This window comes from Littorina saxatilis, linkage group LG6 (assembly GCF_037325665.1).
Source record: "Littorina saxatilis isolate snail1 linkage group LG6, US_GU_Lsax_2.0, whole genome shotgun sequence".
Lineage (NCBI taxonomy): Eukaryota > Metazoa > Mollusca > Gastropoda > Littorinimorpha > Littorinidae > Littorina > Littorina saxatilis.
The window spans coordinates 29,616,640-29,641,096 of NC_090250.1; the positions used below are offsets into that span (position 1 = coordinate 29,616,640).

A 24,457-nucleotide genomic window follows, 5' to 3' on the forward strand; every position below is an offset into this window, starting at 1 on the left:
GTGTGTGTGTGTGTGTGTGTGTGTGTGTGTGTGTGTGTGTGTGTGTGTGTAGAGCGATTCAGAAAAAACCACTGGACCGATCTTCATGAAACTTGACATGAGAGATCCTGAGTATGGTATCTCCAGACGTTATTTTCATTTTTTTATAAATGTCTTTGATTACGTCATATCCGGCTTTTTGTGAAAGTTGAGGCGGCACTGTCACGCTCTCATTTTTCAACCAAATTGGTTGAAATTTTGGTCAAGTAATCTTCGACGAAGCCCGGACTTTGGTATTGCATTTCAGCTTGGAGGCTTAAAAATAAATTAATGAGTTTGCTCAATAAAGTTGTCATTAAAATCGATTTTTCGCAAACAGATTTAAAATTGATTGCATCGTATTTTTCATCACATTCTGAATCTAAAAATATATACATATGTCATGTTTACTCTTAAAATGTGATCACAATTAACGAAAATAGATTAATTAGTCTTACGATTAAAATTTAAGAATTCGATCCAAAAATGATTTCATCTTATTCGTTATCATTTCCTGATTCCAAAAACATATAGATATGATAGGTTGTATTCAAAACAAGCTCAGAAAGTTAACAAGAATACAGAAAAGCGCGCTTTCCTGCTTAGCACAATACGCTACCGCGCTAATCTGGCGTGTCAATATCACCACGTTTTGCACGTGGGAGGTGAGCGATTTCCTTCACGGGGGGATTGACGAAGCTGTTTTGTCTTGGTGAAAAAATAAAGTGCGTTCAGTTTCATCCCGTGAAATCGACAGCTTGACTAAATGTAGTAATTTCGCCTTACGCGACTTGTTGTTTTTGCTGGGGGGGGGGGGGGGGGGGGGGGTGTTGGTTATATTTCATCCATTATATCCAAATTACGACAGAACAAGCAAAAAAACTTGGATGCACGAACGGTTCTCTGCCAGTTTTGCGTTCACTGTGTCCGTTAATTGTCCTTCTCAAACCCATCCCTTTCCCCACCAGGCCACTAAAGGACCAGCAAGAGGGAAAAGACAGAAAGGACGAAATGCCAATAAAAGACGAAGTTGAAAATGAGGAGAAGGGGGCTGGCGTGTTGGGTATTGGGATTGTCCCAGTTTATGTGGCGTACAAATCCGCCTGATCCATTGTCACGTCACCGTGCAGGTCTAATACGGTTAGCCACCGCCATCTTCTGCCCCCAGGGGCCCATTCCGGGGGACAGGCCCCCCGCCAAATGGCCCCCTTGCACCTCGTAAACACACCCGCAATGGCCTTTGCCTCTGGCACCGCGCGCATCCCAGAGACATAACGTCACCTTTCACGCTTGGCTGATTCTGGGATAGTTGCTGTAGAGAGGAGAGGTAGAGAATCGATGTAGAAGGGTGGGGAAGAGGGGAGGGGGTGGTCAAAGTCTGAAGGCTGGGTAGATTATAGTCCTGCCTGTAACTGTTTTGTGGGATTTAGCTTTCCTTTAGCACGGTTGACTGATTCCGGGACCGTAGCTTTAGCAAGCACAGGATGAGACTCGGTATGGGGGTGGGATTGGGGGGTTGGGAATCGAGTTCGGAAGGCTGGAGGATGGATTCAAGTTCTGCATGTGACTGTTAGGTACGATATAACGCCTCTTTTATGATGTGAACCGATTCCGGGAAAGCTCCGGTCGAAATGAGAGGATGAAACCTGATGTAGGATCTTATTTCAGGATATAAAATGATTACGCCAATTTTTAGTTTGCATGCCCATGTGACCATCTTCCGTATTCTGCACAAGCGCAGTACCGTAAAACGACTATGCGCCATGCGTGTTGTTTTTTCCTCCCAACTATTATATTATATTGCAAACCACGAAAGCTCTTCGCATAAAAAGTTCATAGTTATGTTCATCAGACGAACATCCAGGCGTGAAACGGTCAGGATGGAGATTAGCAATATTCAAACCATTGAAGCTTTTTTGCAACGAAACCTCTTCATTTTGTTCCACAGACCAATGTCCAGAGGTGTGCAACGGCCAGGGGGAGCTGGTGGAGGGCCGGTGCCGGTGCTACAAGGGCTTCAAGGGGGCGGACTGCAGTCTGCGGGAGCACATGTGCGCCGTGCCCAACTGTAACGGCAACGGTCACTGCATCAACGGTCAGTGCGTCTGCTTCCAGGGATTCCAGGGACCCGACTGTGGCATTGGTGAGTCTGGCACTGGGGATTTGTGTTTAAAATGAGTTTACATGTGTCGGTCATTATTGTCATTTCTGTCGTTGTTTCTTCTTGCCCCTTTTCTATCTGATATCCGATGTTGTATCACCATCGTTGTATTTTTTTTAAGGAAGAAGCACTTTTTGGTCACGTGATTGTGTCGCTGCCGAAAGGTCGTCGATTTTGTGTTGTGTCATGTCATGAATATGACTGACGTCATTGAGTGTTTGTGTTGTCACCTGGCTGTCAGGCGTCTTTAAATGTTTGTGTTTTGTTACATAATTATGTTGAAAGGTATTGAACTTTTTTGTGTAATCTTCTTTTAATACACAGCAGTAGTACATGTCCATATTTTTCCAGTCCGTTGGGAAAACAAGGCTGATTTTCTTTTCTCGAATATCGATGTTTCCATGAAGAAACACGCCCGCTTTGCTATACATCGACATCTACCTCTTCCTCTTCGCCTGTTTGTTAGAATTTCTGTGCTTGTCTTATCATTCTCACATCAGCGTGTGTGCGCTATCGCAACGATGTCAACCCACCATTCTGCTCTCACCTTTGAATCACTGAGTGTTTTTCGTTGCCTTTTCTTTTCGTTGTCTTTCTAGCTCTCTGTTTTTCTATGCCGTCTGCCGTCTCTAGATAGACCGGATTCGGCACTCTCCTGTTTTCTGAGAGCTTGTTTTTCTGGCAAAACAGCCGTTTCTCCTAAACTCGTAGACGAATCTCGGTTTAGGAACTGGCTTGTTCCTCTTGTTTTGCTCTTTTCTTTTTCTCTGCAACGTTTTCGTCTTCATTTCGTGTTTTTGCTCTTTCGGTTTTACCTGTACATAGGTGACCCTCCACCACGAAATGAGTCGCATGTCACCTCGCGCGGTTCTGCGCTAGGCTTAATATAAGTCCGGGGGGACTGTGGTAAAAGTGTGAGGGTCACCTTAGTCACAGGCTTATAACTCGAAAAGTTTTCGCTCTTTTCTAAAACGGTTTTTACCACTGGATAGAGCATAAAACACTCTTTAGGAAAATGTAAAAATATTAAAATCATGCAAAGATGACATGCGACTCATCCCGTGGTGGAGGGTCACATAATTAGATTGGTCTGGGTGTGTGTGTGTTTGTCTATTTTGTGTGTCTTTTTTCTTCTTTTTTTTTGTGATTGTCTTTTTTATTTTGCTTCCTTTATGTCTTATCTGATTGCTTTTTCCTTCTTTTTTTTAATTTGAGTGGTACGTTGTCACTGACTCCAGTTGCTAGCTGGTATTGAAATGCAAATTTGTGTTGTCATAATTTGTCTTTTTGTGTTGTAACGGCAAAACTGTCCTTAAGCATTAAAGGCTCGTACTGTACTAGTACTGATTTCTTTGAGAGGGAAAAATATATTGTTTTGTGTTCTTCTCTCCTTGTTTTAGTGACTGCATTTCCAAATGATGGTAGTGTATTTCCTTGTGCCTTTTCCTGTGTCTCTGAAAAAAAACTGTCTGAGTGAACTAATCCGGCGCTCACACACAAACACTCTCACCGTTTCAAACTGAAACGTGCACCCTTTGCGTAAAAATAGTAACTAATCTTAGTTTGTTGGTGTTGTAGAGTGGAGTGCTTTGCAAAAACCGCTGATCCTTTTGTAGACACAACCCCCAAAAAAGCTGCGACTGAGGGAAAGCTGTTTGAAATTGTTTGGAACTAAACTATTCTCGAATTTCTCTTTTTCCGTTTTTTGATGTCTGTTTTTGCTTTTGGTGTATTAACGTTATAAAATGGCTAGATTCCTGCGCTTGCCTCTTTTCTTTGGGTGTTTGGTGTAGCTGAAGCACATATATAGTTTCTGGCACTAGAAAGAAAATATTCCAGAGCTTTAGGACTGAATCGAATAGAGGATGGCTGTTGTGATGTCTCTGTCGTTTGTCGTTTTGTACAGCGAATAGACACTTGCTATAGTACTAATCTGGAGTTGGGATGATGGTTCCTGCTTTTTATCGGCGGTGTTTATGTTCAAACGGGTAGCCTAGCAAACGTTTAAATGTCGGCTTTGCCAAAGAATGCCTGTTTATGTTGTCATTGGAGTAGTTTAGTAGAGGTTACATGCCGAGTCTCAGTGATTATCAAAAATAATGGTCGAAGTTAGCGGATCATGAAAAATGCGAGCTTTAGCGAGCTTTTTCATGACCGCGAACTGAGACCATTATTTTTGATAATCACTGAGACGAGGTGTGTAACCTCTTTATTCCTCCTTTCTTCAGTTATTCAAAGAAAAGAGGAGTTTTTTTGCGAAAGTTTGATCGAATCCTATTCACTCAACCAGTCAACCTGCGCAGGCGATCGATTAATGCGCGGTTGTATAGTTCCGTGCAAATCATTCCATTCTGTTAACACTTCTTGTCAGTTTTCCTATTTTGGACTAAAATCAAGTACACAGATATGCTGTTATTCTGCTGTGGCGGCAAAGGCAGATATTGTGTGTTCTGTATATGTTTTGGTATCGGATAGGATAATGTTCTTTCGTCAAATGGGACTAGCAGACGAACTTTTGCACCCGTGTTCCAACGTTAAAAACTGTATGAAGTTAAGTTTTCTGGGGAAAATAGTGTATGAAACCGCTTTATGTTGTTTAAATTGATGAGATGTGTGCATTTGGTTGCGTGTGATCTGTTTATTAAATGAAATATTGTTGAAAACTGACCGTCGGATTGCAGTCTGTTGTCGAAGAAACTGAGTGAAAAGAAGGGGAACTACTCTTGTCGCTAGACAAAGTATGAGTTACTTGCCTTGGGAAATTGCTTGTGATGAACGTCTGATCTAGATTCAGAAAACAACCGAACTCATGGATTTTATATGGAGATTCATGTGTTCAGGCCTGTAGTTGTTAATTTAAATGCAGTATGTTTGTATTGTTTGCTCCAGAGATGTATACTTCGTACATTAGAGCGTTCGGAACTTTTCAGTCGCAAAAAGTAGTTCCGAAACAGAACAGCTTCTCAACCCATTGCACTATCGAGGATTCAGGCTGTTGCTGGGTCGTTATTTGTTTGGTTGCTGGGTCATTATCGAAAAATAACTACCCCTACAAGTTTACAGAGGTAAAGAAGCAGAGGGGGGAATAATTCTTTCTTGTGTCCCTCTGCGTGCTGTCAGATGGACCTACTCATTTACCGCTTTGCTTGTAGCGATTAAAACAGTTGAATTACTCTCTGTTCAAGATTATGTTCCGTATTTTTGTATTTTCCATATTTTTACCGTTTTTGTTGTATGTGTCTGTATTTTTGAGTTTCTGGCAAGATTGTTTGTATTTTTGTCTTAGAATCAGAAATCTTGTGTGTGTCGCATATTATATGTCAAAGCAGCACCGCCCTGATATGGCCCTTCGTGGTCGGCTGGGCGTTAAGCAAACAAACAAACAAACAAACAAACAAAAGCCTTCTGATGGCCGGATGTCTGCTGGTCTCTTTTCTTGTTGTCAATGTTGTGTTTGTTGGGTTGTTTGGTTTTTGTTCTTTTGATCACTCTTGCTTCTGTTTCCGCTTGAGCAAATGAGTTTATTTTAATTTTTCGTCTGGACTACATTTTTTCATAAACTTTGCTGTTTATTCTGTGTTCTATTTCATCAGCTTCGCTCCAGAAAATGTTCCAGTAATCTTCAAATAATGTGTTCTTTTTATTATGTGTTATTCTGTTCAATACAAAACTGTATTAGGCTTGTTTATATATTTTCATCTTATACACCCTGAAGTAGTTTTTGACATTGAAAGCTGGCATTTGTATCAGATTTCTTTTTCCCCTCATTATTCCCTACTCTTTCTATTCCTGTTCTGCGTTGTGTGTGTGTTTTGTCAATGTTGTTCTCTGTGAGCAAAACTTGTTGGGTCAATTTTTCAACCCAGGAGAAAATGAACAGTTGTCAAGAATGCGACGCATGGAAATAAAGCACCTGCCAAAATCCATCATAGGAACACTCGAAAATGGTTACAAAAGCTTCCGTTTATCATAAGAAATAGGAAATAAATAAACTGACAAGGACAGACAAAGAAGTGCTTAAAATGTAGTTGTTAAGCGGCGTTGCGTGCAAGAGAGGCAGGAATATGCAGGATTGTGCTAAAACTCATCTGTTCTCACTTAACAGGCTAATGCCCAAACAGATTGCAAGTTTGCGTGTGCGATGTACGTGCAGCTTATTGAGAGGAATTTTGGGAGAAAAATGTGACATGCCACTAAGCTTTACACATCGTGTCGGTTTGGTGTAAGAAGATGCGTGAAGTTTTTGCGCTTACGCTGCTAAAATTATGCCTCCTATTTTTCTGTTCTTTTGTTTTCTTTCTTTTTGGTATTTTTAGACTCCGGTAGTTTTGCTCACACAAGATGTTTTGTACAAACTGTTGCTCAACTTCTGTTATATGCTTTTTTGTGCAATACATTTTGATGAAGTTCACTTGCTGGTACTTTTTTCGAATCAAACTCTGCCAAACGCTTTATGATCTTATCCACGCATTCCCACATCCCCCAAAAAGGAAAGAAAATCAAAGCAAATTTTAACTTCTTGGGCACGGTTTTTGCTTTTTATATCCTCTTTGTATCAGAAGCAGTTGGTCTCTTCTTTGGCTTTTAAAAACGATGCTTTCGTCGTCTTTACGTATTTGAAATGTACAACGATTTCTCCATCGATCAAAGTTTTAACTAATGGAACAACCCGCCTCCTTCAGAGTCGGGAAAGCCATTGACACTTTGCAAATCCGTTATTTTTGCAATCTCGGAATAGGAAACTGAGTTTTTTGTTAAGAAAGAGCAAGTAACAAAAAAGCATGCTTCGAATAGATTGATCACTTGCAGGGCAGGGTAGGAAATCTACAGCGATGATTCACTTGACTTTTGGTCATTAAAATGAATTTCAATAAACAATTCTCTGTGGAAACCAGCTGGTATCAGACTTCCCAGCTGTTGCTTTTCTTGTCTGTATTCCAGAAGTAGTTTTAATTACCCTTTTTTTTCAATACTTCCCAAATGCTGAAGTTTTGTAAAAGCTTTTTTTTATTTTTGTTAAAATACTACCCAAATGCTGAAGTTTTGTAAAGCTTTTTTTGCAATCGAAAGCTCTCTTTTTTTGTCAATCGAAAGCTCTCTTTGTTGTCTTATGCAACGAAAATGACTAAACAATGAAACCAGAGATATGTTACCTCCTATAATCGTAGGTCAGTTGGTTTTAATACTCGGGGCTTAGTATTATATTGTATGTGTCGTTTCCAGTCTTCCGCTTTTATTTATTCACACTTCTCGTCCTCGTCTGCGTGCACTGATTTTTCTTTTTTCGCTTGTTTGTACATGTTTTATACAAAGCTTTCTTTTTTCTTACCTTCGGTTTCTTGTTTTTGTTTCTTTTGTCCGTTCTCTCCCCCCTTGTTCAACGTGTACCACCATCACCACCACCAGTCGACTGCCTCCTGCCTAACTGCTCCGGGCAGGGACTGTGTATCCATGGCCAGTGCCGGTGTTTTAACGGCTTCAAAGGCAGCGACTGTAGCCTGCCGGACAAAATAAATGTCACGCTTGTGTGTGCCCAAAACTGCTCAGGCCACGGCATCTTTGACCCGGACGTTGGCTCGTGTGTTTGCGAGCGACACTTTACGGGCCCTGATTGTGAAACAGGTAAAGATACTGGAGTGAGTCGCTATAGCGCACTTACCTGGTCCTTCAGGAGCGTTGAATTCAAAGTGTTGATATGTTTCTATACTACACTACTACACTTAAGGTTTTGGAATGAATTAACAACCTGTGTAGACAGTGGCTTTTGGAGATGAGTTTGTAACGTGTAGAGGAGGAGGTTTGGGAATGAGTTTGTTCAGCTTAGAAACAAAATCACAGTTTTCAGAATGTTTCCATCGAACGTGGGTGAGCCGTTCAGGCAGAATAGTTCTTCGTTTTTTTAGGGAGGCCATGTGATGAATGATTTCAGACTAAATATTTTTTTATTTAAGCTTGCCAGCAAAGTTAGATCGAGTCAAAGGTCAGCTTTAGGTAGTCTTAAAGATTTGTTGGCAAAAACATTGTAATGTAGAATATTCAAGAACCTCGGCTTATTTATTGCTGGAAAGACTGGCATTGATAGTTTAGCTGCAGAAGAAATGTAGGTGCTCGTTTGAAGTATGCTCATATCAAAAGGTAAAGAAATTATTTCATCAATCAAATCGGTTGAAAAAGTTTATTAGTCTTCACTTGGTGCAAATAGTTAATGCGGTCAGATTATTGAAGTTCTAATGAGCCAAGTTTGTTGGTCAACCCTTTAGAGAATGTGAACATCATTATGTGCAAGGTTATTGTCTGAGGAATAAAAGTTATTAAGCCTAGGCAATACTAGTACAGATTTGGGAAATATTAGTGTGAATTAAGCAGCATGGTTTCGTGCATCTTGAAGTATTCTCGGGATTGAGTCCCAACAAAAAGAACACACATTTCTGTAAATCTGACAACCAAAAGGATTTTTGAAAAGGAAATTGGAATCCTCCAAATTTTTCAGACTGGAAGAACAGTGATTTGTGTTCTTTTCCAAGTACGACAAGAACGGCATGGTTTGACTTACCTGTGTTTTCCTCTTCTTCTTTGAATCCCTTCTTCATCTTCCAACCAAATTTCCTTTTATCCTGTAGGATTTCCCAGATTGCACACTTAACCACGCATGTTCCAGTTTTCGTTGTTTGTTGTTGTAGTTTTTGTGTTGTTGTCGCCGCTTGCTTGTTGCATGCCGGGAGCAATAATTCAAGTGATGCTGACAGCTTGCATGCTTGTTTGCTTGTCTTTGCGTAGTCTGACTGTAGTACGTACTCGTTCACTACTAACTCGTTACTTTGTGTGTTTGTTGTGTTGTGTGGTTTGCATTGATCCCATTCATTGATTTGCAGTGCTCCTGGTGTTTGGTTCCTTGTCTTTTCCAGGGTATATTTATCTTTCCGGACGGAATTTGGTGACAATTGATCCACCGCAAGAAGAAAAAAATGGGTGGATAAATACGCTAAATATCCGCGGCTCAACCCCTCCCCACACTTATAACCCGTTTATCCCTCGCCAAGCCAAACATGAGATTCGTAGCCAACATGTAGCGATTTGATTAGAGGAGGGGTAGGCGGACTAGACGGTCCTGGAGTGGATGTGTGGAGGGGCCTGTTGAGCGTTACTTTTGTAACGTCACTGTCAATTGACTTGACGCTGTCACTTGTGCGCCAATCACTGTCTGCCCTGACTACCGTTTCGCCCCTTCTCTCGTCTGTGTACTGCGATTTTCTTCCCCTTTTAGGGCTTTTAAGAGTAGTAGGTATTTTCCCCAACGTATAGCCTTGGGATTGTGTTGGGACGGATTCCTTTCTCTACCTAGCTCTTTCCTTCGGTCCTACCCTTGCCTCCTCTGTGCCCTATTCAACCCACTCTCCTCACCCTCCAGCTCTCCCCCACCCACCCACACCCTCCCCCATTCCACCCGCCCCCATCTCCTTATCTGCTCGTGTCAGGTGAATTTTTCTGCGACGAAGGCCTGCTGCTTACTTAACAAAGCAGCATTAAACAGAATACTCGATTATTCAAGATCCCAGCCTTTTATTTAACCCAAACTGAATTTTGAAAGTACACTCCATCTCGTGTAAAACATCTTGTCAATCACCATAGATACTTTAGGTCTAACAAGGATTAAGAGCAACCTCCACTTGGACATATACCAAAAATCAACAACCTGGCTGATTTCTGTGTATGATGTGATTATTGTGTGTGTGTGTGTGTGTGTGTGTGTGTGTGTGTGTGTGTGTGTGTGTGTGTGTGTGTGTGTGTGTGCGCGCGTGCGTGCGTGCGAGCGTTTGTGTGTGTGTGCCCGCGCGCGTGTGTGTGTGTGTGTGTGTGTGTGTGTGTGTGTGCGTGCGTGCGTGTGTGCGTGCGTGCGTGTGTTGAATTAGGCTGGCAGATTGGCAAAGGCGTCACTTACAGGATCAGTTAAGCCAAAAATGCACAGGAAGTAGGCCGCTACGCTGTTTATTTTAAGTATGTGTCCAAATAGAAGGTTTTTTAACCCCATGTAAAAAAAAAAAAATTAAAAAGCCGGCAGGGATCTGTGGTGATTTTCAAGGGTAATGTATAAGATATGTATAGAGATATCATGATTTTACTTTTTGCAGCGTTTTGTTTATTCTGTGTATGCTTTTGAATCGTGGATACAACGCAGATCTTTTACAGAAGTCATAATATGCATTGTCAATTATTATTTCGCCCACATATACCCTTAACTGCGAATCTTATGTATTGAAAACACAGCAATTGCCATGTGTAATGGAGTTTCTAATATTCATGAGTCTTGCCCACCTTTATATTTAAGACAATAATTGATATACACATGGATTGGACAGCTAAGAACTTTTTGCATTTGATTTGTTTTGAGATTATTAATCATTCTACAGCATGAAAATTACTACTTACACTTAATTAAAGCTGTATGACTTATGTTTTATTTGAATACTTTTATTCATGATATTGGAAGGGGATATTGCATGGTTTGGGTGAAATGTGTTTTATAAGTTACAAAAACGTAAGGTGCAGGCATTATCATTTTTGGAACTAGAAATCAGAAGTGGCGCTCAATATGTGACCAAATAAAGTTGAACCATCATTTTTTGTATAGAACTTACTCGCCTTTAGCAGATTGGTGTGAGGTTAAATTGAAGTATTGTGACAAAAGATGTAAATTTAAATATATTTCTTTCAGTAAAACATGAACTATTTCTGTCCCGTTTGTTTCTGTTTTGTATTTGCTGCTTTGTTACGAAGCGTTTATGGGTAAGAGATTTTAAGTCTCAGTTGCCACACATATAAAGTTGAAAACGCAACAAAATAAACAGCAATTGCAATTCCAATTCTGAATCTCAAATATCGTTAAGTTTGCATTCAAATATCTCAAACGTACATCAGTGATCAATCTGTAATTTAGGATTTTAAATTGCAACGGTATTCAGTCACAGTCTAAGCTCTGAAATCGTGGCACTGTGTTGTGTCCACAACGATCAGTCACATAACCATGACCTACTTTTTTCCCACCACTAACGTCGTATTGCACGTGTTGCCCTTGACAGAGGTGTGCCGACTGGAGTGTGTGCACGGCCACTGTCGCAGCCAGAGGTGTGTGTGCGACAAGGGATGGACAGGGGCGCTGTGCGACCAGCTGCAGTGCGACCATCGCTGTCACACGCACGGCTTCTGCTCCAACGGTTCCTGCGTCTGCGACAAAGGCTGGAATGGAAAGCACTGCACCATCAGTAAGCATGATGAGTATGAATGAGTAGGGGGGGGGACAGGGAGTCGGAGAGTACTCTCAGTCGTTTATCATTTACTTGTATATTAATGAGAAAGAGTGAGTGTGAATGACTAGGAGTCAGTATAAATAAGTATGGGTGAGCATGGTGACAGCGAGCACTTGTAATTGTCTATTTATTTACTGGTGGAGTGACTAGTGAGTATGGATGAGTAGGAGTGAATATGAATGAAGAGTGAGTATGAATTAGTATGAAGGAGTATGAATGAGTAGGGGTGCATATCAATGAGTATCAATGAGTTTTAATGAGTAGGACACACACTCTCCGCATCTGTTCGAACAGCTTTCGCGTCTGTGATGGGCTTGTACAATTTCTGTCGAAATATCTCCAGTCTTGCGGTGCCCACAGACAAAAATGATTTGCAGGAGCAACAAAAACAAGCTATGCTCATTTCGTTGAGTACCAATAAAAACAAATCCGGAAGAAGTAGACTGCTAACGTTCTTGGGGGGAAAAAGAGTATCTTTGACAATGTTTTTGTGTGTGGTTTTGTTGTTGTGTTTTTCGATTGTTAAATACCAGCGATGTACATTTGTCTGCCTTTTTTCAGACGGGTGTCCCAATGAGTGCAGCGCTCACGGGGAGTGCCAGCGCTACAAGGACACGTGGCAGTGTGACTGCAGGGATGGCTGGAAGGGCGAGGACTGCAACCTGGCACGTGAAACCAAGTGCTCCGACGACTCCGATAATGACAATGGTGTGTATAGTCTTTGTTTGTTTGTTTATTTGTTTTTGTCTTTCTTTCTTTATTTATTTACTCATTTTTCTGTTGCGCTGTCTTTCTTGCTTTCTTTCTCTCTTTCTTTCTTTTCTTTCTTTCTTTCTTTTCTTTCTTTCTTTCTTTCTTTCTTTCTTTCTTTCTTTCTTTCTTTCTTTCTTTCTTTCTTTCTTTCTTTCTTTCTTTCTTTCTGTATGTCTTTCTTTCTTTCTTTCTTTCTCTCTTTCTTTCTTTCTTTCTTTCTTTCTTTCTTTCTTTCTTTCTGTATGTCTTTCTTTCTTTCTTTCTTTCTTTCTTTCTGTATGTCTTTCTTTCTTTCTTTCTGTATGTCTTTCTTTCTTTCTTTCTTTCTTTCTTTCTTTCTTTCTTTCTGTATGTCTTTCTTTCTTTCTTTCTTTCTCTCTTTCTTTCTTTCTTTCTTTCTTTCTTTCTTTCTTTCTTTCTTTCTTTCTTTCTGTATGTCTTTCTTTCTTTCTTTCTGTATGTCTTTCTTTCTGTATGTCTTTCTTTCTTTCTTTCTTTCTTTCTTTCTGTATGTCTTTCTTTCTTTCTTTCTGTATGTCTTTCTTTCTTTCTTTCTTTCTGTATGTCTTTCTTTCTTTCTCTCTTTCTTTCTTTCTTTCTTTCTTTCTTTCTGTATGTCTTTCTTTCTTTCTTTCTTTCTGTATGTCTTTCTTTCTTTCTTTCTTTCTGTATGTCTTTCTTTCTTTCTTTCTTTCTGTATGTCTTTCTTTCTCTCTTTCTTTCTTTCTTTCTTTCTTTCTTTCTTTCTTTCTGTATGTCTTTCTTTCTGTATGTCTTTCTTTCTTTCTCTCTTTCTTTCTTTCTTTCTTTCTTTCTTTCTTTCTGTATGTCTTTCTTTCTTTCTTTCTTTCTTTCTTTCTGTATGTCTTTCTTTCTGTATGTCTTTCTTTCTTTCTCTCTTTCTTTCTTTCTTTCTTTCTTTCTTTCTTTCTTTCTGTATGTCTTTCTTTCTTTCTTTCTTTCTTTCTTTCTCTCTTTCTTTCTTTCTCTCTTTCTTTCTTTCTTTCTTTCTGTATGTCTTTCTTTCTTTCTCTCTTTCTTTCTTTCTTTCTTTCTTTCTCTCTCTCTTTCTGTCTTGTTTCCTTTTTGTCTTTGAGGGAACGGGGAAATCGAAAGTCTCATGAATGGTGTGTAGTGTGAATGTAGAGACTTGTGCGCATATGTTTAAGTGCATGTCCTACTGTCATCTTGGCGTCTTATGTTACGCGGGCATATTTGGATTTAAATTTCGTTTTAACGAAGGATAAATGGTTGTTTTCACATACCTTTATCGGGTTTTTTCCAGATGGCCTGCAGGACTGTTATGACCCAGACTGCTGCGAGAGCATTGCGTGTCGCAACAGCGTGTTCTGTCGCACTGCCCCGGAGCCCAACGACATTCTGCTGAGCAAGGACGCCCCCTCCCCCACCGCCTCTTTCTTCGAGCGCATGAGGTTCCTCATCGAGGAGAACAGCGTGCAGATGGACGCTACCAGGAACTCCTTCAACGAAACGTGAGTCTTTGGGACAGTCTTTTTATATTTAGTCAAGTTTTGACTAAATATTTTAACATCGAGGGGGAATCGAAACGAGGGTCGTGGTGTATGTGCGTGTGTCTGTGTGTGTGTCTGTGTGTGTGTGTAGAGCGATTCAGACTAAACTACTGGACCGATCTTTATGAAATTTGACATGAGAGTTCCTGGGTATGAAATCCCCGAACGTTTTTTTCATTTTTTTGATAAATGTCTTTGATGACGTCATATCCGGCTTTTCGTGAAAGTTGAGGCGGCACTGTCACGCCCTCATTTTTCAACCAAATTGGTTGAAATTTTGGTCAAGTACTCTTCGACGAAGCCCGGGGTTCGGTATTGCATTTCAGCTTGGTGGCTTAAAAATTAATTAATGACTTTGGTCATTAAAAATCTGAAAATTGTAAAAAAAAATAAAAATTTATAAAACGATCCACATTTACGTTTATCTTATTCTCCATTATTTGCTGATTCCAAAAACATATAAATATGTTATATTCGGATTAAAAACAAGCTCTGAAAATTAAATATATAAAAATTATTATCAAAATGTTTTTTTCGAAATCATTTTAAAAACACTTTCATCTTATTCCTTGTCGGTTCCTGATTCTAAAAATATATAGATATGATATGTTTGGATTAAAAACATGCTCAGAAAGTTAAAACGAAGAGAGGTACAGAAAAGCGTGCTATGCAGCATAGCGTAACCACTACCCCGCTCTTCTTGTCAATTTCACTGCCTATGCCGTGAGCGGTAGACCACGAGTATACGGTCTTGCTGCGTTGCATTGCGTTCAGTTTCATTCTGTGAGTTCGACAGCTACTTGACTAAATATTGTATTTTCGCCTTACGCGACTTGTTTTTTTTACAGAGAGAGTGAGTGAGAGACAGGGAGTCTTTATGACAGTCTGTTTTACAGAGAGAGTGAGTGAGTGAGAGAGACAGAGAACTCAGAACTTTATTTCAAAAGGCTTTAGGTTTGGCATAATAATCCAAACTGGCACGTACATAGTATAGACACAGAGAGGGGAGAAGGTAAGACGGGAGGGGGGGGGATGCAGACACAACTACAACGTCCAGATGAAAACAGCGAACACCAGACGAGGTTTCATTGGAAGGATGGATAAGTAGAGTTGACCTTTCTGTGTTATGATAACCTGCTGCATGCGTTGGCTGATTGGTTGGTTGGTTCAGTCAGTGATGATCGACGCGAGTTCCTGGGATCTCTGTGTCGCCTGGTTTGTGCTGATCGTGTGTGTTTGTGCTGTGGTCAAGTTGGTTCATTGGTTGGTTATGGTTGGATTTGATGGCCTGATGTGTGACCCAAAGATTTTTATTTCATGTATTTATTTATCATGTTGCTGTACAGCTCCTTTCCCCTCTCTTGGCTTTTCCCGCCTTCTTCACATCCGGGACTTTCTGCTCGATTTATTTTGTGGATGATGATAGGATGATAATACTATTTTGCGAGCTGAGAACTAACTCTCTCTCTCTCTCTCTCTCTCTCTCTCTCTCTCTCTCTCTCTCTCTCTCTCTCTCGCCTCTCCCTCTCCCCCCTCTCCCTCCTCCCTCCCTCCTCCCTCCCTCCCAGATTCCTCTTCTTCACCCTTCCTCATCAGTTTTCCAACACGCAGAAACAGAAGTTTAAACTTTGAAAAACGACGCAGGATGTAGAGACCTGCCGACTTTGAAAGCGTGTTTGTGTCTCTGCCTCTGTTTTCCCCTCTCTCTGTCTGCCCCCCCTCTCTCTCTCTCTCTCTCTCTCTCTCTCTCTCTCTCTCTCTCTCTCTCTCTCTCTCTCTCTCTCTCTCTCTCTCTCTCTCTCCCTCTCCCTCCCTCTCTCTCCCCCTCTCTCCCCGTCTCCCTCTCTCCGTCTCCCTCTCTTCCTCCAAACTTTCCCACCCTCTCTCTCTCTCTCTCTCCCTCTTTGTCTCTTTTTCTCTTTCTCTCTCTGCCTCCCATCTCTCTCTCTCTCTCTCTCTCTCTCTCTCCCTCTTCCTCTCTCTCCCTCTCTCTCTCTCCCTCCCATCTCTCTCCCCCCCTCACTCTCTCTCTCCCACTCTCCCTCTCTCAACCTCTCTCTCTCTCCCTTACAGCTGTTTGTTGGCCATTCAGCGGTAAAATACCTGCAACACCTGACTCCTTTTTTGTCTTCAGCCCAGTCTCCTCTCCACAAAGCCAGGCGTGTTTGTCATAATCGTATTACCGGCGCTTCCCTCTTTTGTGGGCTTGCTTATTCTCTACACCAGTTTTGGAACACAGAGAGAGAGCAAAAATGCGCTAATTACCTGGAGATAAGAGTGGAAGAAAGTGAAAAGAGAGTGCAAGAAAAAGAGAATTAGGTTGGACGGGGCGTGAGGATGGGGGCTACAGAAGGAGTAAGGAGCACTAAGGCCAAAAAAAAATAGGTCTGTTTACGGTAACATAGGCCCAAAAAATAGGGTCGGTAGGTCGGGATTTGTTTTTTTTTTTTTCCAAAAAACCATATTTTTACGTTATTTTGCAAAACAAAACAAAAAACTTTTTTTTTTTTTTTTTTTCCCAAATGCCAAAAAAGAGTCTTGGGTCGCGCGAAAAAAATAGGGTCGGTCGGGTTACCGTAAACAGACTATTTTTTTTGTGCCTAACAACCCTTGCCTAAAATCGGCAAGAAGAGAGGAAGAGCTATTCCTTTAACTTCTCCTTAATTACCAGCAACTTGAAGCTTTTAAACTCGATCCAGTATACCCAGATTGGGGAGACAAAAAATCAACAGGATGCTCAGTTTCTATCAACAGAGATTTCGTTATATTCGAAACTAGAAACCTGTGCTGATCCACATCTCCGTGAAATAAAAAATTAAAAAAATTGCAAGTTGAAAACATTTTACGACAAGCGATGAGTTTTTTGCTATCTGCAGCTTAAAAGAAAACATGCAGTGTTTGTGGTTCTAAGAGCTGTGCACGTCAGTTTTAATTTGACGCCGCTTGCAGTTAGCTCCCTTGCGCATAGATAACCTCTCTTACTCTAGTCGGCTGCGCAAGAGAAACAGGAAACAGTAATCGAAAACAACTTCTCATGGGGGTTCTGTGATGTCGAGAACAAGAAAAAGCTTGTTCGTAAGCTTGTTCGTAAACTCTCTCTCTCTCTCTCTCTCTCTCTCTCTCTCTCTCTCTCTCTCTCTCTCTCTCTCTCTCTCTCTCTCTCTCTCTCTCTCTCTCTCTCTCTCTCTCTCTCTTTTTGGAACAATTAGCCCACATTAAAAACGTTGACAAGGAAAGGGAAATTACAGAAGAAGAAAAGCAGACTTGAAGAAAACAGACACGGTAGACATTTTCCTCCCTCGATCTTGTGGGCATGAAAACTATACAGTCTAGAGACATAGTGCTTGCTGCCGCGCGAGCCGAATTTTTTTTCCCTCTTTATCTATGCTCCGCTGGTTGCAAAACCCCTCAGCGCGGAGGTGTTTCCAGACACATCGGACGTAGGGTGTTTAGCCTTTAGAGGCTAGTTTTACGGTGATTAGGGTTGACATGAGTGAAGGTAATGAAATTCCCCACAGGGGGGAGAGAGAGAGATAAGTAAAGAAACGAAAAGCAGATTCCCTCTCCGGTCTCTTTGCCAGTCCTGTCTCCTTGACGCCAGAACAGCTCGATTGTATTCATCCGCCTCCACCTCTGTGGTAGCGTGTTGCCTGCCTTTCTGCACGTTGGAGAAGAATAAATAAGCATGTTGGAGACAATTGCTGACGATGGGTGAAACTAGACTGATGAAAGTTTTTGTCAGGGGATGGCGAGAGGGGAGATACAAGGAGGGGGGGGGGGGGGGGGGTTATAGACTGTTAGGGCTAACGAGGACGGGAGTCTTGCATGTAAGCCAGAAATGATTTCTTTCACAACATAACGCAGGTCTGTTACACTCAAAGAAATTGGAGGGGGGAGGGGGGTGTAAAAGGGATATAATTTGGGTTTGGTTTGGAAACTGCCTTCTGAAGTGTTGGAAGCGATCGAATGACTCAGATGCGGAAGCACTTGAACTTTGCACTGTACTAGCGAAATCATAGGTTTTTGATTCTAATAACTGATGTCCAACTTTCCGCATTCAAACGGATCATTACATTCGGTGGATACTTTAAAAGCCTTTTAAACGCTGGTTGGGTTTTCTCATCTGAGGACTAGGATGTTTAATACAGCGTGTCAGCTTGCTGTTAATTTGACGGAGGAAGTTACACGATACACATAGAAAATATTTTAAGGCGAATGAACATGGCATAATTGATTTTACAGATTAAATGTTTTTCCCACGCCTCTTCCTCAACCCCTTGTTAAGCCCCCATGATTGTCTGTGCTAAAAAAAAAAATTAAAAAAGTGTTGTTGTTGTTGTTGTTTTACCAAAGGATAATGACAGGCACGGTTGGCCTAGTGGTAAGGCGTCCGCCCCGTGATCGGGAGGTCGTGGGTTCGAACCCCGGCCGGGTCATACCTAAGACTTTAAAATTGGCAATCTAGTGGCTGCTCCGCCTGGCGTCTGGCATTATGGGGTTAGTGCTAGGACTGGTTGGTCCGGTGTCAGAATAATGTGACTGGGTGAGACATGAAGCCTGTGCTGCGACTTCTGTCTTGTGTGTGGCGCACGTTATATGTCAAAGCAACACTGCCCTGATATGGCCCTTCGTGGTCGGCTGGGCGTTAAGCAAACAAACAAACAAACAAAATAAGTGTCTCTACCCCAATATCTTGCTCCCATCTCCAATTCCTGATCTTCCAGTGTGCCCGACAGCAATTGTTTAGGTCGATTCTGTCATCTCCACCCCCCCCCCCCCCCCCCCCCTTCCCCCAACCGTCCCTCGCCCCATGCACAGGAAAACACACACACACCTCCCCCCCCCCCCTTCTTTCCTCACCCCCGACATGCTTTGATGTGTTTTTTTGGGGAGGCAGGAGGCATGGTGTAGTGTTGAGGGGAGTTGTAGTGCCAGCTGTGTTGTTGCAGTCTGCACCTCTCACCGCCCGTGTCTCCTGTCCCGTCTGCATTGCACCAAAGAGTGTACCCCTACTCTTTGATTGCACCCACCTGGGGAGATATGCACTTAAAAGTGCCCAAGTGGGTGGAAACAAGCGCCGGGTCGGATTGGTTGAGATTTTCAACACATCCCAAATTTAACCAATCAGACACTGAGCTTGGTTTCCACCCATTAAAATGCTTATAACTCCTTAACTACTACAGCAATTTACCAAATTGTTGTTCCTCTTCTTCTTCTTCTTCTTCAAGGAGTCGACAGTCTGTACAAAAATGTCTCAAGGAGGCAGTGTCCAGGCAAATATATTCTAAGCACTACGCTGTAGAAGATGTTAGGTGCCGGTTACAGTGTGGAGGGGCAGTGTGGCCCAGGTGTGTTGGTGCCATTCTCAGCTCTCACCATCCCTCGTGTTGTCTTCTGTGCAGCCCGCTGTTGTTCCACCTGAGCTGCTGACGGGGCTTGTAGCAAGAGAAACTTGTCAGTGATGAGAGAGATGGGCTTTGGGAGAGGGAGGGGGTCGTGTGGGGATGGGGGGTGGGGAGAAAAAAGAGGGGTGGAGGGAGTGATTGGGAACTGGGAGAGCTGGATAGTGTATGGCTCCGACTGAAAGGGTGAGACAGACTAGAGAGATTGAGAGACAACGTGAGAGAGGGGGAGAGAGGGGGGAAACAGAGGAGAGACACACACAGAGATAGAGAGAGATTTTACAGGGATTCAAAACTAGCAAAAACAGTATGTTTTGTCGAGTTGGTGTTATTAAGTAAAGACACACCATTTCAAGATTTGCAATTCAAGAAACCTGATCAGAGAAGATGAAAGGCCAAATGGAAATAATAGTTACCCAAGCGACATTCAATAGAAAAAAGAAAAAAAAATGTGTATCTCATATTTTGTCACCTATACATATTTATGAACTGCAAGATGCAGAATTTAGAGTTGTAATTCGAAAGTAATCCAATGCATTCTTATGTTTCTAACAACTACATGATTGTATAAACTTGCAACAAACGGACAAAATGGCATAATGTGCTGTAAATATCCTCGAGGCTCTCTCTTCTGAACCTCCTCTACAATCGTTCAACTCCTTCTTCCTCCTCCTCGATTTCTTCTTTTTCACCTCCTCCGTTTCATCATAGACCAAATGGTCTATGGTTTCATCAAGCACTTCTTTTCTTTTTGACCTAAGATCCGCTGGAAGCTGTTTCTCCTCAAAGGAACTTCTTGGTCTTGATGAGCCGGAGTCATTCGTTTGAAACTTGTCACACAAAAAGCAGACTGTTGTGACATGTGTGTGAAATACGGGCCTGGTGGTGAACCTGTAGATGTTTGTTCTCTGCCATGTGGTAAACTGTTTGCGTGATGGTTGTACTCTGGGGTCGGGATAGTTTTTTGCGCACGTGCTAAGCTTTCACTCTCTGGTGTCCTGATTGAGATATTAGTGTTCTTGTTAGGGCACGAGCATGTTTCGTTGTCCAGGTTTTCTTTGTGTTTGTTTAGTGTATCTGTCTGTAGTATTTCTTCCACATGTGGGTCTTTCTGTTCAGTGTGACGCCTGTCGATTTCTCTCTCTCTCTCTCTCTCTCTCTCTCTCTCTCTCTCTCTCTCTCTCTCTCTCTCTCTCTCTCTCTCTCTCTCTCTCTCTCTCTCTCTCTCTCTCTCTCTCTCTCTCTCTCTCTCTCTCTCTCTCTCTCTCTCTCTCTCTCTCTAGCGGAATAGTCTTTTAATGATGTTCCTTGGCTTTCACTTTACTCGGAGCCATAGGTTTACTAATGATATGACAGAAGTCATTTCCGCTTCCGTGTTTATGCTAAGATGTGTGTGATGTAGCCGCCTCATGTTTTGTGTTGTTGTTTTTTTCAGTGAAAAAAACTATGCATTTCATGTGACATCTGCTCTCTCTGTCTCTCTGTCTCTGTCTCTGTCTCTCTCTCTCTCTCTGTCTCTGTCTCTCTCTGTCTCTCTCTGTGTCTCTCCCTCCCTCCCTCCCTCTCTCTCTCTCTCTCTCTCTCTCTCTCTCTCTCTCTCTCTCTCTCTCTCTCTCTCTCTCGCTCTCTCTCTCTAGCGGAATAGTCTTTTAATGATGTTCCTTGGCTTTCACTTTACTCGGAGCCATAGGTTTACTAATGATATGACAGAAGTCATTTCCGCTTCCGTGTTTATGCTAAGATGTGTGTGATGTAGCCGCCTCATGTTTTGTGTTGTTGTTTTTTTCAGTGAAAAAAACTATGCATTTCATGTGACATCTGCTCTCTCTGTCTCTCTGTCTCTGTCTCTGTCTCTCTCTCTCTCTCTCTCTCTCTCTCTCTCTCTCTCTCTCTCTCTCTCTCTGTCCCTCTCTCTGTCTCTGTCTCTCTCTCTTTCTGTCTCTGTCTCTCGCTCTCTCTCTCTCTCTCTCTCTCTCTCTCTCTCTCTCTCTCTCTCTCTCTCTCTCTCTCTCTCTCTCTCTCTCTCTCTCTCTCTCTCTCTCTTTCTTGTTGTCTGTTTGATCTGTTTGGATGTCTTGCGTTGTTTTGGGGTGGAACTTGTTCAGGGTAACTGCAGTTACTGTTCTCATTGATTCAAATGGGAAGTGCCTGTTATCATTTCCATTACAGGCAAATATCTGTGTTGCAGGCTGCCAGTTGCCAGAGACTGAATATATCAATATTGTTTTTTTAGTCAAAATATGTTGTGATTGTGCTGCTCTCTTTTGTAACTAATCAGATGATAGAAAATTGTTTTGTGTGTTACAGTCAGATAACAGCTACATGTTTTGTGTGTTACAATCAGATGACAGAGAAATGTTTTGTGTGTTACAGCCAGGTTTCGGTGATCAGAGGGCGGGTCAAGACGCTGGACGGCACGCCATTGGCTGGAGTGAAAGTGGGCGTGGTCACTCAGCCCATGTATGGCTTCACTCTCTCCAGGAAGGAAGGACAGTAAGTGGTCATTGCTTTCGTCCATTCTGCTCAACATTTTTATTCTACAACTGAGAAAGGAGTGTGAACCGTGGGCAAATGAAGTGATCACTTGAAGTATTTGGTATACTCTAATGTCCTTGGGGAATCACCTCATAAAAATTGGGGCTGTTATCCCTGGGGATAGGGTGCACTGGCGGGGTTTGCATTACACAGTCTTTTGTCTTCCTAATTGCAGGTATAAATGTGTTCCAAGCCCTCAGACTTTCGCTGAGGTGGGAGGGGGTGGAAGGCGGTCTGGAGAGGGAGGGCTCTCCTGTGATAAAGAGCCATCCCCCTCCCTGCCTAACTAGTTTGTTCCTTGAATATGGGTAAGAGAGGAACAAAAGTCAAGGTCGCAAGCACGGAGATTTAGCGTGAAGACTGGCACTGGACTAAATGACTACAACAGCTATGCTGCCAAGAGTGAAGTGAAGCTCAAGCTTGGCTGCAGTGGTGCAAGGGGAATGACTCTGTATCAGACGTCTGTCAATCAGGTTGCTTCCCTTGCAGTGGAAGAGTGTTACTGTTGGGAAAGGAGCATATCTCTCTCTCTCTCTCTCTCTCTCTCTCTCTCTCTCTCTCTCTCTCTCTCTCTCTCTCTCTCTCTCTCTCTCTCTCTCTCTCTCTCTCTCTCTCTCACTCTGCACTGCACTTAATGTATCATGTAATATCCAAACAAATAATGTTCTCATTCATACAAATTGATAAGTAACATAAAATATCAACAATTAAATTTTTCTCGCCAGGTTTGACATTCTGGTCAACGGTGGTGGTTCGGTCAAACTGGAGCTGATGCGTGACCCCTTCCGCTCCGTGACTGCCAGCGTGCTGGTGCCCTGGAACCAGATCATCACCATGGATACAGTGTACATGGCGCTGGACCAGACCACGCCTCCCATCACCCCTAACGACTGCACGGCAGAGCACCCCCACTATCACCTGCGCCCTGTGGTTTTGTCTACCTGGCAACACACGCAGCTTGGAGCTTGCCCCGATCACAGCACCATCATACCTGAGTCACAGGTAGGGTTATTATGATAAAGCTGGCATTATGTTGAATGGATGCATGTTTTCCGACAGGCAGTGTGCTTGCAGAGAAATGATCTGAACCAAGGGAGAGTAGCTGTCATCGTGTGGTATTGGTGGCTCTGAAAAAATGTGGAGGCAAAGTTTGCACTGTGCCACTGTATTTAAACATCAAAGTAAAAATGTTATTGAAAATAGTAAAGCAATATAAAACGTCTGTATTACATGTACTACCTTCTTCTCCCTGCAAGAAGCAGTAATACTTTAATATGAACCTTATATGTGACAGTGAAACCCACTTTTAAGACCTTCATTTTAAGCCCCCCCCCCCTTTTTTAAGACTGTATTTTCACAGATTTTTGAAGGTTTTAAAAGGAGGGTTCAATTGTACTTCAATTGCACTTCAATGATCGACACAGTGCCGCACATCTAAACAGTGAACTGAACTTATTCGTTTTTTCCTGTCGAAGCTTACAGAGGTGTACTATTTTTCCAACAGGTACTGCAAGAGAGCATCCCCCTGCCTGGCACAGACGTGCACCTGGTCTACCACAGCAGTGAGGCTGCTGGCTACATGTCGCTGGTGCGCATCCAGATGACGCCAGACACGGTTCCTCGCGCTCTGCGACTGGTTCACCTGCGTGCGGCAGTGGAGGGGGTGGTGCTGGAGAAAGTCTTTGAGGCGGATCCCAACCTCAAGTACACCTTTGCCTGGAACCGCCTCAATGCTTACAAGCAGAAGGTGTACGGCATCGTCACTGCTAGAGGTGAGTGGTGAAAAGATCCCCTGAAATTGGCGTATGGCCACCTAGATGACGGGGTAAAAATGTTCATGCACATAAAAATTCACTCATGCAAGAAAAACATGAGTGTCCATCATGGGATATGCAGAAGAAGTGGCCAAAAATGAAACGGACAAAAAAGTAGTGTGATGCATCTTTTTAGTTAGAAAATAGACTTGAGGCTGAAGATCACTTGTTCATCGAATGCTTTGGATTACCCAAGGCACCAGGAGAGTGGTTTCCTATAATTCTCATTTATTATTGAGTATTCTGAGGTTTCAATCTTTTCTTTTCAGATTTTGAATCCCGAGTCTTAAATTTTTCTTCCTAAAAAGTACTGTTCAAAGTTTGCCAGGAGTCGGGTATGAAGAACCTGATTGTGATGAGTTTAAGAATTTAAATAATCAGTAAGATTTCTTTCAGAGTAAGGAATCAGCAGGTATGATAAGAACTGAGGATAAAAGTTTCAAAACCAAGAAAGATAAGAGTGTCACTCACGTCTGTTGAACTTGTATTCCAGTGTACGTGGGCTACCAGTACCAAGGCTGTGAATACACGTTCTGGGAGACACGCAGCACCACGGTCAACGGCTACGATCTGACAGCATCTCACATCGGGGGATGGAACCTGGACATCCATCACATGTACAACTACCAGGAAGGTGAGACAGAAGCTGCCAGACTTATTTATTCTGACATATGAACGGAGACCATTATCTCGCATTGACAAGCTAGAAAAACGGACTGCAAGTCAACAAGAGTAAACGAAGCCAAACGTGTTTCTCACGGATGGAACCAGTGTAATTTGTATTTTTCAGGATATCCAGATTAAAGGTCCTTGTCTACATTTTTATACCGAAATCGCCATTTGACCATTAAAATGCAGTCTATTATCTACAAATATCAACAATACACCCCCTTTCGATCAGGAAAGACGAAGCCAGTGTAGCCGTTTGAAAATTCAT

At 42.3% G+C, this 24,457-nt stretch overlaps 1 protein-coding gene across 2 annotated transcripts in view; it reads left to right on the top strand.

Annotated features, from left to right (window-relative positions):
• Positions 1-24,457, top strand: part of LOC138968961 (teneurin-m-like) — a 118,254-nt gene that overhangs the window by 71,270 nt on the left and 22,527 nt on the right. Inside the window, exons 8-16 of one of the 2 annotated variants that reach the window (XM_070341643.1) lie at positions 1,967-2,161; positions 7,586-7,801; positions 11,257-11,439; positions 12,046-12,192; positions 13,523-13,730; positions 21,545-21,664; positions 22,432-22,708; positions 23,211-23,478; positions 24,014-24,154. In XM_070341643.1, coding sequence (XP_070197744.1) covers positions 1,967-2,161; positions 7,586-7,801; positions 11,257-11,439; positions 12,046-12,192; positions 13,523-13,730; positions 21,545-21,664; positions 22,432-22,708; positions 23,211-23,478; positions 24,014-24,154 — 1,755 coding nt within the window. The remainder of the gene's footprint in view (positions 1-1,966; positions 2,162-7,585; positions 7,802-11,256; positions 11,440-12,045; positions 12,193-13,522; positions 13,731-21,544; positions 21,665-22,431; positions 22,709-23,210; positions 23,479-24,013; positions 24,155-24,457) is intronic. The other variant, XM_070341645.1, reaches the window with a different exon arrangement.